Raw genomic sequence first — 16,152 nt, 5'->3', positions numbered from 1 at the left:
TTTGTTGTAAGTATATCACACATATATGATTTGGCTAGATTTGCACGGACTCAATTGCCACTAATAATTATATATAGTCTTAGGAAAAAAGGGTATCACTGAAGTCACTGGGTACGATATCCATTTTAAACTATCTCAGGAAGGAATTACACACATTTGTTCAATAATTATTAGTTTAAAATCTCTGTAAATTTTTTTTTACATCTCTGCTTGTGAAAAAAAAATGCCATTGTGATTGTCGCTTCCTTGGAATCAAATATTCTAGAATATGAAGTCATTCAACTGTGGAAAGAACCAGATAAAAAGCAGGGCAGCGAGGTCATCAATTGCTGTTCGTCTCTCCTAAGTGTGTTTAAGTGACTAAATATATCAGCAGCTGACAATTATTCCACATCAGAAGCATCATTGTCAGAAAGATGATAGTTACTTCCCTTCACCCGAATATATTCAATATATCTCCCTTCATCGGAATCTGAAGCACCACAGGTACACAGCCTGTTGTCAAAGAGGGATTCGATTTCCTCTAATTTTTTCCCTTTGGTCTCAGGAAGACAGCCGTAGATGAAAAGGAGACCCACAGCAGCGAATCCAGCATAGAGGAAGAAGGCTCCTGCAATAGAAAACAATACATATGTACAGGCTTACATTGGAGAGGGTACTTGATTTTAACTCTTCTTTCTGGTCAATCGTGCATGACTATGGTCTGAAATGGAACCAAAAAATTCCTTCCAGCCTGGTTTACTCTACTTGTTCGAATACTGTGAATATAATGCAATCTGTATTTCTAAACTCAAGTCATGCCCAGACTCAGATGTAACTTCTGCTTTGAAGTCTTTCCTTACTTCCCTGGTTAGAGTTAGTTGCGTTTTCACAACACTTTGCTGAGGCAAAGTGGTATATAACAACCAAGAAGTATAATTAGGTGAATCTGTCTGTCTTGTCTACTAGACTGGAGGCACTTTGAGGGAGAAATTTCCTTCTCATAGCTTATCTTGTATTTCCAGAACCACATTCAGTGATGACATTGCTGAATTCATGAGTCAGTGCCCAAAGTCTAGGAGTAAACTTTGAGTTTTCTCTTACTCTCCCACCGATTATCCACTCCGTTAGAAAATTCTGCTGGATCTACCTTCAAACACAATCCAAAGATGACCAGTTCTCACCATTCCTGGATATCTCTGGTCTTAAAAGCCATCCTCTGTCACCTGCAGTACTGTAACAGTCTCCTAACTAGTGTCCTATTCCTTCTCTGAGACCCCTATAGTCCATTTGTGTGTGTGTGTCCATAGCACTTATCACCATCTGACATACTATAAAGCTTACTAATTTGTTTCCCTCCACTATAATGTAAGCACCATGAGATCAGAGAATTTTGTTTTGCTGTAAGACTCTGCATGTCAGTGCAGCACAACCACAAAGACATAAATACTTTCTGGTTGTGTTTTCTAAGCGTCAATACAGCAAGCCGAGATGTATGAGATATAAGAGTGTGTGTCCAGTGTGTACTCTCTACATATTTCCAAGATGGTCTTTCCTTTATAATCTAATTCCCAATTTAAATATAAGAACTTATGCTTTCACTTTTGATGGTAGAGAACAACTAATTATAACAATGTCCTTGCCTAATTTTAGGCCTTCAGCCCAAAACATCTTGTATATGAGATGGGGGAAGGAAGATGATACACTAATGTGACAAATTGGCTGGAGAAAGGATGAAAATATTGATCATCTTTCACAATTTAGGTACAGTGGCATGATTAGAAGTAACAAATCAAATCTGTTAGTATTAAACTCCTACAGTTAAAAAACCAATTAGATGAATTACGAAGATTCTTAAAGGCCATATAGTTTCTTGTGTGTGAACCAGATTCCCAAAGCCAAATAACATCAAGGAAATTCTATTAAAATACAAGATCCTTTTATGAAAACCTGAGCAACCTAAAGAAGGCAAATGCCAGACGTGCGTACATGGGCTTCACTGGTGAGACCTGTGGTTAAGCCACAGGGGTGCAGGCAGGCCTGGGAGGCTGTGACCTGCTCCGTGGATGGGCAAGTCAATTATGTAACTCGCTTTCTTAATTATGCCCCCTTGGAATGAAAATGAAAATGATGCCTGTAATAAGTCTGTTTTGATTGTTAAACAGTTCAGCTATTCCTCAGCTTTATTCTAAAGGAAATAAATCTTATTGAAGTCCTATGTTTCAGATTAAAACAAATATTTAATTGAATTATACAAAATGAGGAATTAAAGACCATGTTTTATTGAATTTTGGTACTTCAACATAAGAACTTTGGTAATTAACGGTCACCAAGGGATCTATTTAGTCACATGTGTTATAAATAAAGTGATACACTGCTGACATTTTCATGACAATTTTTAGTAATAAACATTACTGAATGGGGTCCACGGCAGACCTTTCTAGGCAGTATAGTTTAGGAAGGAATCAAAACTTGAGGTAGTATGAAACAATAAAAAAAGGAAGTAAAAGAAGACATGACTATTTCCAGAGAAATACATCATTATGGTGCATATTTGTTAACTCAGGAATGTAAACATATACCTTACATAGATCAGTAACCTATAGATTAAAATACAGAGCAATAAACAGGGAAAATCTAACCTGAGCTGAGATATTGTTCTACTAGTGAGGACCTAATGGACAGTGTGCTGACATGATAGAAGCTTGGCTTAATGCAAAGCAAAAAGCTTCTTCTAATGAGATATTTTTGAAAGAAGTCTGGCTATGCCCTATTCAAATTCTACTTCTGTTGCCTCATTTTTTTTCTGGCAGAATTTATTCAAGGAAGAGGAGCTTTGCTATCAAAAGTCTTACCACGTAGACTTTTATTATTTGGTCTATGACTTTCTATTAAAAAAGGCTTTCTCAAGATATTAGTCTGTGTTTAGGTCTTCAAATATTTAAGCGTTCTCAAGAATCAGAAATATGGGTAAATATTTATTGTGTTCATATTTATGCCGTTAGGAAAATAAGCTTACGAATTTATGTAAAACATTTTAATCGCCAAATGGGATCAAGCTGAATACGCTAAATATATATGCAGTTTAAAATGCCAGTGTGTTTCCTTTTCAAGAAAATGAATATTTCTAAATGTCCCAAATGGTGACTGGGAGAGAGAGGAGTTTTATAAAGATAAAAAAAGCATTAGATAAATAGTTTTAAATAAAAGTAAATATCAATTCAGCACGTTCAGAAGAGAGGAGGAATAGACTTTTAGAATGTTTCCTCATATTCACCATCCATCTAAAAGTTCATCTGTGTATTTATTCATTTGACAAACACTTCTGAGTGTTTATTAAGTGAACAGGATGCCCTGGAGGGCACTGAGACTATAACGATGAACAAAGCACAATCCTGGCCTAAGCTCAAGGGATTTACGGTGAAGCAGTGAGGGGTAGGGTAGGGGAGCTATTCTTACAAAAAGGAATTATAAGCAGCCAGAACATGGGATGAGGTGAGATGAGGTGAGGGATGGGGGAGGGGATCAGAGAATGGGGTAAGCAGTAGGCATTCAATACACGATCGCAGAGGCTCATGGGAAGACTAGAATGAAAACCTAGTTCATCATTTGGAATCTAATCACAACCTATAAACCCATACAGACAATGAAGAAATCCTCTTGCTAAACAGACAAAGTCTTTCCAGTTTAGTAAAGATAAGCTTGAAGTAGCTTCCCAACGTTTTTTCCTAACTCAGTCCCTTCGCAAGATTGTTTTCTTCGAGTTACGGTCTCCACACATTTTCACTTGAACACTTCTGCCCCATAGTTTCAGAAGTGGTAAGCACTGGTCTCAGTGGATGCTGAAATGCTTTGGCCTGAACTGCACAGGTGATAGAGTGGAAGGCCTAACTCACAGCGCCACATCTGGGGCAGCTACTTTAACTCCACTCTGATTCCACTCTTGGATATGACTCCATCCCTGGCATGAGACATCTTCACGCATTAGCCCTGGATGCTTGCACCTTTTTTACCATTCTCTGTTGTTTATGTTCTTTCATTAAATTAAAGTTCTCCCTGTGACGATTTCCAGCTGGGGAGACAGCTGGGAGATGTTTGGGTTTGAAGTGGAGGTAGGGTGGGTGAAAGCTGTAAGCAATACTGCTTAGGAAAGGAGAGTTCCTCTTATCTTTTCCCAGAAACATTTCCAAGGGCTTTGGAGAATAAGAAAGCCATACACAGATATTTATAATAGCAAAAGTATAACCATCTAGTCTTTCAATCACAAATGATAGCATATCTAAAAATAGAGTAGGAAAATAAAAATGAAACTATAGCTGGAAAAAAATATTCTCTTACCATAGTATGTAAGATATTCTGCTGTGTGTAAAAATGTCAGTGAAACTAGAACATTGAAAATCCAATTTATTCCAGATGAACATGCATTTCCTGTACTTCTTGCCCAAAGGGGATATATTTCAGAATTCACAGTCCAAGGCATTGGTCCCATTCCTGAGAAATACAAAGTAAAGAATTTCAGTAAAGTAGTACATAAGGAATTTAAAACAGTAGCTTGTCTCCTCTAAACAGAGACAATTTAATTAACATAACAATAACAACAAAGCGTTTGTTTACCAGGTGCGAAGAAAACAAGATATAAAATAAGTCCCAGAAGTGCAGTCCAGGAGTATGGAGTAGGGCAGAAATTGTAGGCCCAAAATACTTCTTCTGTTTTGAATTTGGTTTCATTTTCACACCTGAAAAATAATGCAATATAAATGTTAACTTAGGGTTTTAGGGTATAGTTGCAGAAATTCAATGTGATCATCTAGAAGGTGTTTGGACATTCCTTAATGTCATTAAGGAAAATAATCCAAGATATTTTTCTTGAAAAAAAAATTTAAGATTTAAATAGGAGGATCAGATATGTAAGCTCACATAAAACTTTTTAGAGCTGAATATAATTCAAGAACAACACCTTGTGCATTCAACTCAATAGCAAAAAAACAAAAACAAAAACAAACCAAATGAAAAAGGGGCAGGGGGTCTGAATAGACATTTTTCAAAATAAGACATATAGATAGCTAACAAGTACATGAAAAGGTGTGCAACATCCCTATTCATCAGGGAAATGCAAATCAAAACCACAATGAGATACTGTCTAACATCTGTCAGAATGACTATCATCAAAAAGATAAAGGGGCTTCCTAGGTGGTGCAGTGGTTAAGAATCCGCCTGCCAATGCAGGGGACACAGGTTCGATCCCTGCCCCAGGAAGATCCCACATGCTGCAGAGCAACTAAGCCCGTGAGCCACAACTATTGAGCCCACGTGCCGCAGCTACTGAAGCCCATGTGCCTAGAGCCCGTGCTCCGCAACAAGAGAAGCCACGGCAATGAGGAGCCTGCGCACCACAACGAAGAGTAGCCCCTACTCACTGCAACAAAAAGAGAACCTGCACACAGCAAAAAAGACCCAACACAGCCAATAAAATAAATAAATAAATAAATCTATTAAAAAAAAGGAAAGAAATAAAAAGTGTTGGCGAGGATGTGGAGGGAAGGGAAACCTCCTGCACTGTTGGTGTGAATGTAAATTGGTGCAGCCACTATGCAAAACAGTATGGAGTTTCTTCAAAACCTTAAAAATAGAAATACCATACGATTTAGCAATTCTACTTCTGGGTATTTATCCAAAGTAAACAAAAACACTAACTTGAAAAACAGCTGCACTCCCATGTTCACTGAAGCATTATTTTCAATATTCAAGACATGGAAACAACCTAAGTGTCCATCAATGGATGAAAGGATAAAGGAAAATGTGGTGTTTACATATATAGAGTATATACATATATATAGTATTCAGTCATTAAAAGATGGAAATCTTGCCATTTGAGACATGGCTGGACCTTGAGGGCATTATGCTTAGTGAAATAAATCAGAAAAAGACAAATACTATATGATATCACTTACATGTGTAATCTTAAAAAAAAAAAATGAGCTCATAGATACAGAGTGGTGGTTGCCAGGGGTGGGGGGTAATGTGGGGGAAAATGGGTCAAAAGATACAAACTTTCAGTTATGAAATAAGTGAGTCATGACGATGTAATGTATGGCACGGTAGCTATAGTTAATGATACTGCATTGCATAGGAGTGTAGATCTTAAAAGTTCTCATCATAAGAAAAAAAGTTGTAAATGGGTGTGGTGATGGATGTCATCTAGACTTATTGCAGTGATCATTTCCCAGTATATTCAAATATTGAATCATTATGTTGTACACCTGAAACTAATATAATGTTATATTTGTAAATCATACCTAAAAATAACCACAACAAACCGTTCTGTTTCATACCCATTTCATATGTCAGACATGATTTCCAGTTAGCCCTTAGAGACTGCAGTAACAGTTTAAAACCACTGAGAGTCAGTATGTTGTGGTAGAAAGCTTTAGATTTTGCAGTTAAGACAAGATTCAAATTCCAGAACCAGATTTTTTTCATCCGTAAAATGGGGGATAGTGCCTTACGGGTAATTTTAAGGATTAGAAGGGTCACCTGTAAAGGGGCGATAGGGTAGTGTGAGCAGGGAGCAATGCTTGTATCTTAATCAGACTAACCCTTTACTTTCCTGCTGTGTGTACTTGCTTCTCTATCAGTCATTCCCTGCTGACTTTGCTTCCTAGTTCTAGGGTGAAGCAGTCTCCTACTCTCCTAGACTGATTCTCAAGTTGAACTTCCAATTCTTTACCTTAATTGAAATCTGAGTTGCACCCGAAGACACAATCAGCCTGAAAAACATTCTTATCCTCTACTGTCATTTTTTAGGCTATTGTTCTATTTCCATCAACCTCTATTTTTGAACCTTGACATCTAAGCCCTGTCCTTATTGCTATGTTTATGAGACCTCCTTCATAACACCCCACCTGATGTGATGTCTGGCTAGTCATCTTCTCCACCCCTCTCATCCTCTGCTACCTTCATTTATGTTTACTTCTGGCCCATCTGATACCTTGGCTTTATAGTTCCTTATTTAACCTCTGAAACTGCAGAAAGGGCCTTGTAAGTAGCTTGATTTGGGACTATTTTACGTCAAGGTCTTAAATGTAGAACACTCCTTTTCTGAGTACAAGCACTTTATTTCTTCATTTCTGGTAGCTTGTTTCACACCCAAATTACAGTCTTTGGATTCTAAACTCCTCTCAGTATTCACCACATCATCGCTCAGCTTAAACCATGCCTTCGCGACTGTCTTCGCTGACCTCTGGAATCCATCTTTCATTCTTCCGTGCTTGCCTGTCGTTCTCACAGTTCCCGTTCCCAACCCTGTGCAGGACCACTGACTTCCTTTAATAACCACTTTTCAGAAGCTGGGCACAATTATGAAACCGTACTGCTGAGTTCTATTAAAAGTTCATGCTATTTCTTCACAGTTGGGTTCCTAATTATGCTTATTTTTATCCTTTATTGTCTTCGCTACTGAGTTTTCTGCGTATTTCAGAGTAGACATTGAATAAACTTTTTATTAACCATTGCCTCAATTAATTAAAATATTTCTTACTATCCTCTAGTCCTGAAATAGTTCCCTCTCTTTCTAGGTATGAAGAACTTGCCTCTGTCTTTAAGAAAATTGAGGACTTTCAATTTGAGTACCCTCAATTTTTCTCTACTGGACCTCTATACTTTTCTATATTTTATTTCAGACTCTTTTCCTGCCTCGAATGGTAACATGTTTCTTGCCCTCTCTAAGGAACGCCCTTCCTATTAGTGGTCCTGCATCTCATTGTCTTTCTGTCTCCCCTGGGGTCATGATCCATCAGTAGTCAATTCTCTCTATGCTATCTTTAGTTTCTTCCTACTTGAGCCTACCCTTCTGTTTACAACACAGAAAATTACTACTCCTATTAAAATCTTTCATCCCTCTCATATTACTAATACTAGCTTATCTGAAATTACAAAGTTCACACTAGTGAGCTCTACATCCTCACTCTCTACTCTTTCTTTCACAAGCCCATTTCCCCACCCACTCAGACACCTGCCTGATTCTTACTCAGGCCCTACGTGTTCTGAATCTGCTCACCCCTAAAGTGATGACCTCCTCATCTCCAAATACGATTATCTTGCCTTAATTCTGAGGTTCTCTGATGACCCTGTAGTGGTTGATATTGCTGAAAACCGTCCTTCCTTCTCTTTCCCCTTTGCTTTTATATCTATGTGTCCATCTCAGCTCTCTGATGTGTATGTCTTATTGCTTTTTAAAATGCCTCTTCCTCCTCTCAACCTCTAAATACAGGTGTTCTCTAAGGTTCTGGTTTGGAGCTTATACCCTCTTGCGTAATCATTTCATCTAATTTTAGGAATTTCTGATCTCCACATGGATGCTCCCTCACAGGGAGCCTAGCCTTGACCTTGTCCTCAAGCTCCATTAACAGAATATATCTGCTGAACATCCATGTCTAGATTTCCTGCTGTGGCTACAATGGAATACACTGTCTTCTCCAGGAGGTAGGGTGAGACTGTTCTGAGTTCAAATCATGACTCTACCACTTACAAGCTCACTCCTTCAAAAATTTATATAATGAACACTGTTTTTATGTGTCAGACATCAGAGACATAGCTACGAACAAAATAACAACCCTTTGCATTTGTGGAAGCTAGAGTTTAGTGGGCACCGGCACAGTCCTGTTTTCTGATCTGTAAAACTGGGGAAGGGACTATTATCATAGGCTTTTGGCAACATTAAATGTGATGATCATACTATACTGAGTGCTTAGCACACTGCCTGGCATGGAGTATATGTGCAATAAGTACTGCCTCTCACGACATTTCCTGAGTTGAAACAAGTTGAAATTAGTTGAAATCTTCTAGTTATCGTCAATATTTTCTTATTCATTTCTTTTTTTTTTTTATAAATTTATTTATTTATTTAATTTGCTGTGTTGGGTCTTTTTTTGCTGTGTGCGGGTTTTCTTTAGTTGCGGTGAGTGGGGGCTACTCTTCATCGTGGTGTGCAGGCTCCTCACTGCCGTGGCTTCTCTTGTTGCAGCACAGCATGGGCTCTAGGAGTGTGGGCTTCAGTGGTTGCAGCACATGGGCTCAATAGTTGTGGCTCATGAGCTCTAAAGCGCAGGCTCAGTAGTTGTGGCGCACGGGCTTAGTTGCTCCGTGGCATGTGGAATCTTCCTGGACCAGGGATCGAACCCGTGTCCCCTGCATTGGCAGGCGGATTCTTAACAACTGCACCACCTAGGAAGCCCCATTTCTTTTTAAATTCTCTATACTTTTAGGTCCAAGGAAAGAAGGGTGGCTAAGGCTATGAGCTCTGGGACTGACATCCTACTTTCACATCTAGGTTAGGACGCCCAGATTTGAAGCTCACATGTATGTGATCTAGGCACTTAACTTCTAAAAGCCTGTATCCTCACCTGAAATAAGGATTTTCCTGGCACCTACATCAGAGAGATATTTTGAGGCATACATGAGTTAATGTATGTGAAGAATTTCACAAGAAATCATAATTATATTTCCTAGACATAATTTCTTCAATCTAACTCTTCCTTTCTATTTGAATTCATACCACCCCAATTCAGACTCTTGAGTGTTTGTTTCACCAACTATATCTGGATGTTCATGCTTTTCGATTACCCCCTCCCCTTAAGTGTGGGGGTGACTTGTTGGTTAGAAACCAAAAGAATGTGGCAAAAGTGACAGGACAAATGTGATTCAGATCAAAGTGCTATTTAGCTGAAGTTTCTCACTCCCTTGTTGGCTTTGAAAAAGCAAGCTGCCATGTTATGGAATGCCAGTGTTGGAATGCTCATGGCAGGGACTGAGAGAAATCTTTAGGAGCTGAGAGTAGCCTTTGGTTGACAGCTAGCAAGAAACTGAGTCCTTGATACAAATGTTACTGAATTCAGCTAACAAAAGCTAATCCTTTCTAGTTGAGCCTTAGATGAAATCACAGCCCCAGTCAATGCTTTGATTGTAGCCTTGTGAGACCCTGAGCAGAGGACCTAGCTAAGCTGTGCCTAGGCTCCTGACTCACAGAAACTGATATCATAAATGTGGGTTGTTTTAAGCTGCTAAGTTTGTGGCAATATTGTTATGCAGCAATAGAAAACTACTAGTCTCTCAATTACTTTTACTGCTTCTAGCATTCCTTTCTTCAAACTACTACCTCACCAAGCTGAGCTCTTCAGAGCATTGTTCTTGCCACCTCACTGCTCAAAAACTCTCATCCTCCTTATTCCAAATACCTATGAAACGGGGCCTGCAAAATTTGACTGTAGCCTACCTTATCCTATACAATCCTTTTCTCCAACTAAAACTAGACTGCTTATTTTCTGAGCCTACCTTCCAGACCCAGCATCTTCTACTCATGCCATTTCCTCTACCTGAAGGCAAATTCTCACTCCTGATCTCCACTATCAAAATTTACATCAGCCCTCAAGGCTAGTACAGCTGCCACCCATTCACCTGTCTGAAATATTCTCTCCCTCCTCTCAATGTCTTTTCATTTCCTCATTGTACTGTTATCACATAGTGCTCTGTACTAAGCTACCTGAATATACTCCCTCTTCTACTGTCCTGAGCTCTCATCCCAGACAACATAGCACAAAGATTAAGGACACAGGGTCTAGAGTCAAGCTGCACAGTTTTGTGTCTCATTTCTGCCACTTACCCACTGTTTAACTTTACGCTAGTTACTTAACCTCTTTGCACCTTGGTTTTCTAATCTGTAAAATAAGAGTCCCTAATAATACACTTGTTACAAAGAAGAATTGCTCAGCACAGAGAAAGCAAGTTATTTGTTTGCCAAAGAATACTCATTTATGTATCTCCCTTCCTTTTAAAAATCTCAACCTCTAGTCCATAACAGTACTCTGTATAGAGAAAAATGCTCATTGAACAACGAATGAAACCTTTATATTTGTTTAATGGTGAGCAGTAAACAGCATTAGAAATCCCCTGATCAGTAATACTCCAGCTTCACTTCCCACCAGTCAAATAGTCTTTTGGGTTAGGAAGATCTTAAAATGAGAAAATAGGATGGAAAGTGGGAGAAGGAAGGGGCATGATGGGAGAAAGGGATGGATGGGGAGGAAAGGGAAAAGACAGGCTGCTGCAGAGGGAAATGCTTACAGATAATCAGATCACTAAAATTCACTGAAAAATTCTATTTACTGTTTACACTCATTATTATTAAAGTTCCTTGCGTGATCACTTGCTAGAACAATGGAAAGCAGGATATTTTCAGGTAGACTGTGCTTGCTGTGATGTGGCTTTTAACCATCTGGATACACACATTTATAAGCATAAAAGGCTAACTCCTCTCCACCCTCATGCTGATTTTAGGAAAGCACTGCAGGCACAGACTTGGCAGTTACATACCCTGCAAGATGTAGACAGCTAATGACTAAGCATGTGACATCACACATGACCTTCAACCTATAAACACTAGAAATTCCAACTAAAAAATAAAAATGTATATTCCAAGCGTTATTGCAAAACACCCTCATGTTTTCCTGGCTTAGTGACTGCCGGTGGAAGGACACGATGCTCTGGGGAAGGAACAAAAGTTCTTTGACATCAGTGTGTGGGCGGGGATTAGAAAACGTCATGCTCTCTGCTGGGGCACCTTCTCATCACATCCTAGAGCAAAACCAGAAAAATAATGACAATAATGGCAGCTGCGCAGAGAGTGCTGCAGTGGACAAAGCAGAAGGATCATATGTAAGCAGGCAAAACAGGTCTCACTTTGGCAGAGGGAGAGAACTACTTTCTACCAGCAGACTAGATTAACTTCTGATATGTAGACCAAAAAAAAAGATTAGTTCCTGTTCCAGCTTTGGAGCCCACAGTGCTTCCCTTAATAATGCATCTAGAAATTAACAGCCTTCTTTGAAGGCAGAACAATTCTCCCTTGCCTACTCAACACCCACCCCAAAATCAGTTCATACGTAGAGCTATTTCTGCCTATTTTTTGGTGTTACTTCTCCATCAGATCTCTAAAGAGTTTTAAATCAAAGAAATAACCAAAGGAACTAAGTGGTGCAATTGCTCTTGCCACAACTGACCATAAGGCAGGGGTCCTCAACCCCCAGGCTGTGGACTGGTACCGGTCTGTGGCCTGCTAGGAACTGGGCTGCACAACAGGAGGTGAGTGGTGGGCGAGTGACAGCAGCTTCATCTGCCACTACCCGTTGTCACCATTACTGCCTGAACCGTCCCCCTCCCCCATCCGTGAAAAAACTGTCTTCCACAAAACTGGTCTCTGGTGCCAAAAAGGTTGGGGACCGCTGCCCTAAGGAACTTATTCCTTGCTTCCTACACAGCACATACTTTTTCACTATGGTGAAATTATTTAAGTGCTTCATGTTCATGTAATGGGGGGATGAGAAAAACTACAACCTGTATTTATAGCACAAAACTTCAAATTTCATCTTTTCAATCCTAACCACTGAGAAACCTACAGAGCTCTGCCACCTTCCGGAAAGAGTTTATAAAAGACCTGGGGTTTTGGAGAAGGGAAGGGACGGCTTACTACGATTTGTGTGACATCTCTACCATTCTTCTACTGGGTTTACTGCACATGCTTTACTTGTCAATTCATTACTGAGAAGTGTGAGTGAAGCATGATTTCATCTCCAATTCCTGATGCAGGACTGTGATTTCTTTGAACCTGATCATTAAGCTATCACCTCAAAACCAAATGGATACTGCTTAGGGTTAAATCTAATCGTTCTTTATCTATAGGAATTTCTGATCTGATTACACATTTATAGTCTGATGGTGGCGGTAGAGAGGTACCTAGAAAAGGAGAGAGTACCTTCCCAGGAAAGGGCACCTTTGCTTTCGTCTGAGGAGAAATAAAGAAACACAATGCCAGTCAATCACAGGACTAGGATGATGTAAATTTACAAGTAACTCTAGCCCATGAGAAAGTTCGATTTTGGGGCAATCAGCAAAGCAACCAGAAAAAGTTACTCTTACAAACTTGAATCATTGCTACTCGGAAAGTATAATTTCTGTTCACTAGTATAATTCCTGTATAATAAACTAACATGAAATAAACTTGTGTCAGGTGTCTCAACACGGCATTTAAACTCTACCATATCCGTAGATGAATAATTTTAGAAAAGTATGGCTCCCTAGCTTGCAGTATGCAGACCATGATGAACATTCTATTGTCAAGCCTTTTTCCTTGTTTCCACATTTTACATTTTTTTCTGCAGAGGACCGTCACATAAAGGCAAGTTGAAAAAAATCACCTATTATCTTTTGTTAATTACTATTATTTTCTAGTAAAAATAAAACCCTTAGAATTATTGAGATGATTAAACATGGATGTGGGTAAATTTTAAAAACACTAGAATTTGGAGCTAAAACCCATTTTTATTGAATAATAACGAATTAATAAAGTTTTATTTATATGTAAATCACTGTATCTAAACAATATACCAGTATGTTGGCTAGCTTATATGCCCTAAATATGGGAAAAAGATGGACAGAATATTAGTGGGCAAGCAAATGAAAATAATAATAGTACTTAAAGCTGATGAAGATACAGTGATTTTGGAACAGTCTCTAATTCTGATAAGAATTTAAGTTAGTATAACTTCTTCTTGGAATGAAATCTGGCAGTTTTACATAAAAATATTCACACCCAAATATTCCTGACCCAAAGTCTCATTCCTAAAATTTATGCTGAGGAAATAATGTAAATGGGAAAATATTATATGCTGAAAGATATACTTTCAAGGTACTTTTATTTAGTACAAGCAAAATATAGTTAAATAATTAGAAATAATGAAGATATACTACAATGGAGGGTAGTTAAGTCAATTAAGGTACCACAACTGAATAGAATAAAGGAGCCATTAGAATAATAATTATAAAGTAAGTTGGGCCAAGCCACAAAGGATGGTATGGGTTTGAAGATTAGTCAAAATGTCTTAGATTTAACTTCTGTTACTTTCATTTTGGTATCAAACTGGCAAACAAACAGTACAATGGATGTACAATTAAGGACACAAGAAAGAGGACATGGTCCCCTACTGCCTCTCTGCTTCCTCCCAGACTTGTCTCTGAAGTTCTGTGGTCAATGTAGAGTAAAGAATCTGCCAAGTCAGAGGAGCCCTGAACTCTGCCTTAGAGAGACTTCATATTAGCATTCAAGGTTCAACCCCACTTCTGTGTTAGAAAAAATTTCCACTGTATTACTTAATGAGAAAATACTTCAGGGGCTTCCCTGGTGGTGCAGTGCTTAAGAATCCACCTGCCAGTGCAGGGGACATGGGTTTGATCCCTGGGCGGGGAAGATCCCACATGCCGTGGAGCAACTAAGCCCATGCACCACAACCACCAAGCCTGTGCTCTAGAGCCTGTGAGCCACAACTACTGAGCTCATGTGCCACAACTATTGAAACCTGTGTGCCTAGAGCCCATGCTCTGCAACAATAGAAGCCACTGCAACAAGAAGCCCACGCACCTCAACGAAGAATAGCCCTTGATCTCTGCAACTAGAGAAAGCCCGTGAGCAGCAATGAAGACCCAACACAGCCAATAAATAAAAAAATAAAAAAATAAGTAAATAAATGTATATTTAAAAAAAAGAAAGAAAATACTTCATTGTTCTTTTTTCTAACTGTATCATCACACTTACAGCCAGCATGCTCAAGGTTTACTTTGTAAAGTTTACCTGGGAACATAGAAAATGCCAGGAAGTTGGCAGTATAGGGGATATCAAACTCAAAATATTATGTAGGATATAAGGTTATATGGGTAAGAGTAAATGGAAACATGCAAAATTGGGGGGAACGTAAATCCATTAAGATGATGATTGCTTTCACTTTTGAATTTATAGCTGTCATAGTGTCGCTTTGACAAGGTGGGAAAAACTTTAGTGACTCATAGACAAGTAATCTTGGGATTTTTTTTTCCTTTTTTTTTTCACTCTAACATTTTTCCCATAGTAAAGACAGACATTAAAGTTATTAGCCATTCTCCTGCTTTGACTGGCACTGAAGGGAAGGGAAATCTTGCCTTTGAATTACATACATTCTCCATCATGCGGATCCTTCACATTGCCCAAAAGGGTTCAAAAGCTTTGGTTTCCATATTTATACTCCGAAGTCATCACTACACTGCTTCCCTCCTCAGGAGTCTCACGGTCTGCCTCTGCCCACAGCTTGGGGGTCTCCCGTGTGCAGACGGTAATGCTCTGCCCCACAGACTGCCTGCCCGACTAGGACTATGTTTGTGTCAGTAACCTTGGCAAGGGCGGATGCTTTATACCAGAGAATGCCAAGAAGCAATTTCTATTTTCTCTCTCTCTCAGGAAGTCAGAATATGAAATATCTGAAGAGGACAGAGCAATACAGAAGTGGAAAGACTCAGAGAGAGAAGAATAAGCAGAGGTCACAAGAAGGGTCCTGTAGCTGAGAGCGACGGGAGAAGTGCAGGAGAGAGGGGCCAAGAGCACACAGCTACCAGGCTGACGATGAGTATTCTGGATCTCCATGAAGCAGGGCTGGGCGGACGTTGAGACTTTTCTTTCTCACGTCCCCCCTTACTTTTCCATTTAACTTTACCATAAAACTTCCCTTAACTGAGGAAATCAAGTGTGTCTCTGTTCCTCTCAGCATAAGAAGTTCTAACAAGATAAAGGCTAAGGTCTGCAATAGAGTACTGACCCTGATTCTAAATCTATGAAATTCCACAGGTCCTGAAAAGAGTGTACAGAGTGTATCACAGTGGCCACAGAGATTTCCTTGCCTTCCCTCTTTCTTTTATTTCTTACCATCCTGAGGCAGGCACAGGAGGAATTCTGAAGTACTGGGTGGAAAGGAGAGACTGAACCAGTGGAGTGGAGGTAGGGAAACAGTGGAATGGAAGAAATAGCAACAAACACAGAGAAAAAGTTCATTTGTGTGTTTTGGGCTCTAGAACAGTGAGAGATGAGAGGGCTGATGCTAAGTGGCACCTGCTGCAGGCACACTTCTCCAGTCATTGGTATCTGACAGCCACTTGTGATCTCTTAAATAACGTCCAATACCTGGCACAGTGTATACATTCATTTGTCAAGTGAAGAAAAGGCTTAATGTATTCAATAGAGTTATTCTGCTGGTTATGACTGATTTAATAATTTAATAATCTTGTAATAATTAAAAACAAATTTTCAAATAAAAATAACAT

General features: G+C 39.2%; 1 protein-coding gene across 2 annotated transcripts in view; it reads right to left on the bottom strand.

Annotated features, from left to right (window-relative positions):
- Positions 1 to 203: 203 nt before the first annotated feature.
- The window catches only part of SLC2A13 (solute carrier family 2 member 13), a 409,059-nt gene continuing 393,110 nt past the window's right edge, over positions 204 to 16,152 (bottom strand). For both annotated transcript variants that reach the window (XM_057701928.1, XM_057701929.1), the window contains 3 exons: positions 4,594 to 4,715; positions 4,318 to 4,470; positions 204 to 610 (listed from right to left, as the gene is read on the bottom strand). In XM_057701928.1, coding sequence (XP_057557911.1) covers positions 384 to 610; positions 4,318 to 4,470; positions 4,594 to 4,715 — 502 coding nt within the window. In that variant the 3' untranslated portion in view covers positions 204 to 383. The remainder of the gene's footprint in view (positions 611 to 4,317; positions 4,471 to 4,593; positions 4,716 to 16,152) is intronic.

This window comes from Hippopotamus amphibius, chromosome 12 (genome assembly GCF_030028045.1).
Source record: "Hippopotamus amphibius kiboko isolate mHipAmp2 chromosome 12, mHipAmp2.hap2, whole genome shotgun sequence".
In the NCBI taxonomy this organism is placed as follows: domain Eukaryota; kingdom Metazoa; phylum Chordata; class Mammalia; order Artiodactyla; family Hippopotamidae; genus Hippopotamus; species Hippopotamus amphibius.
Note: the sequence above shows the minus strand (reverse complement) of the source record. Positions and strands in the feature narration are given on the sequence as shown.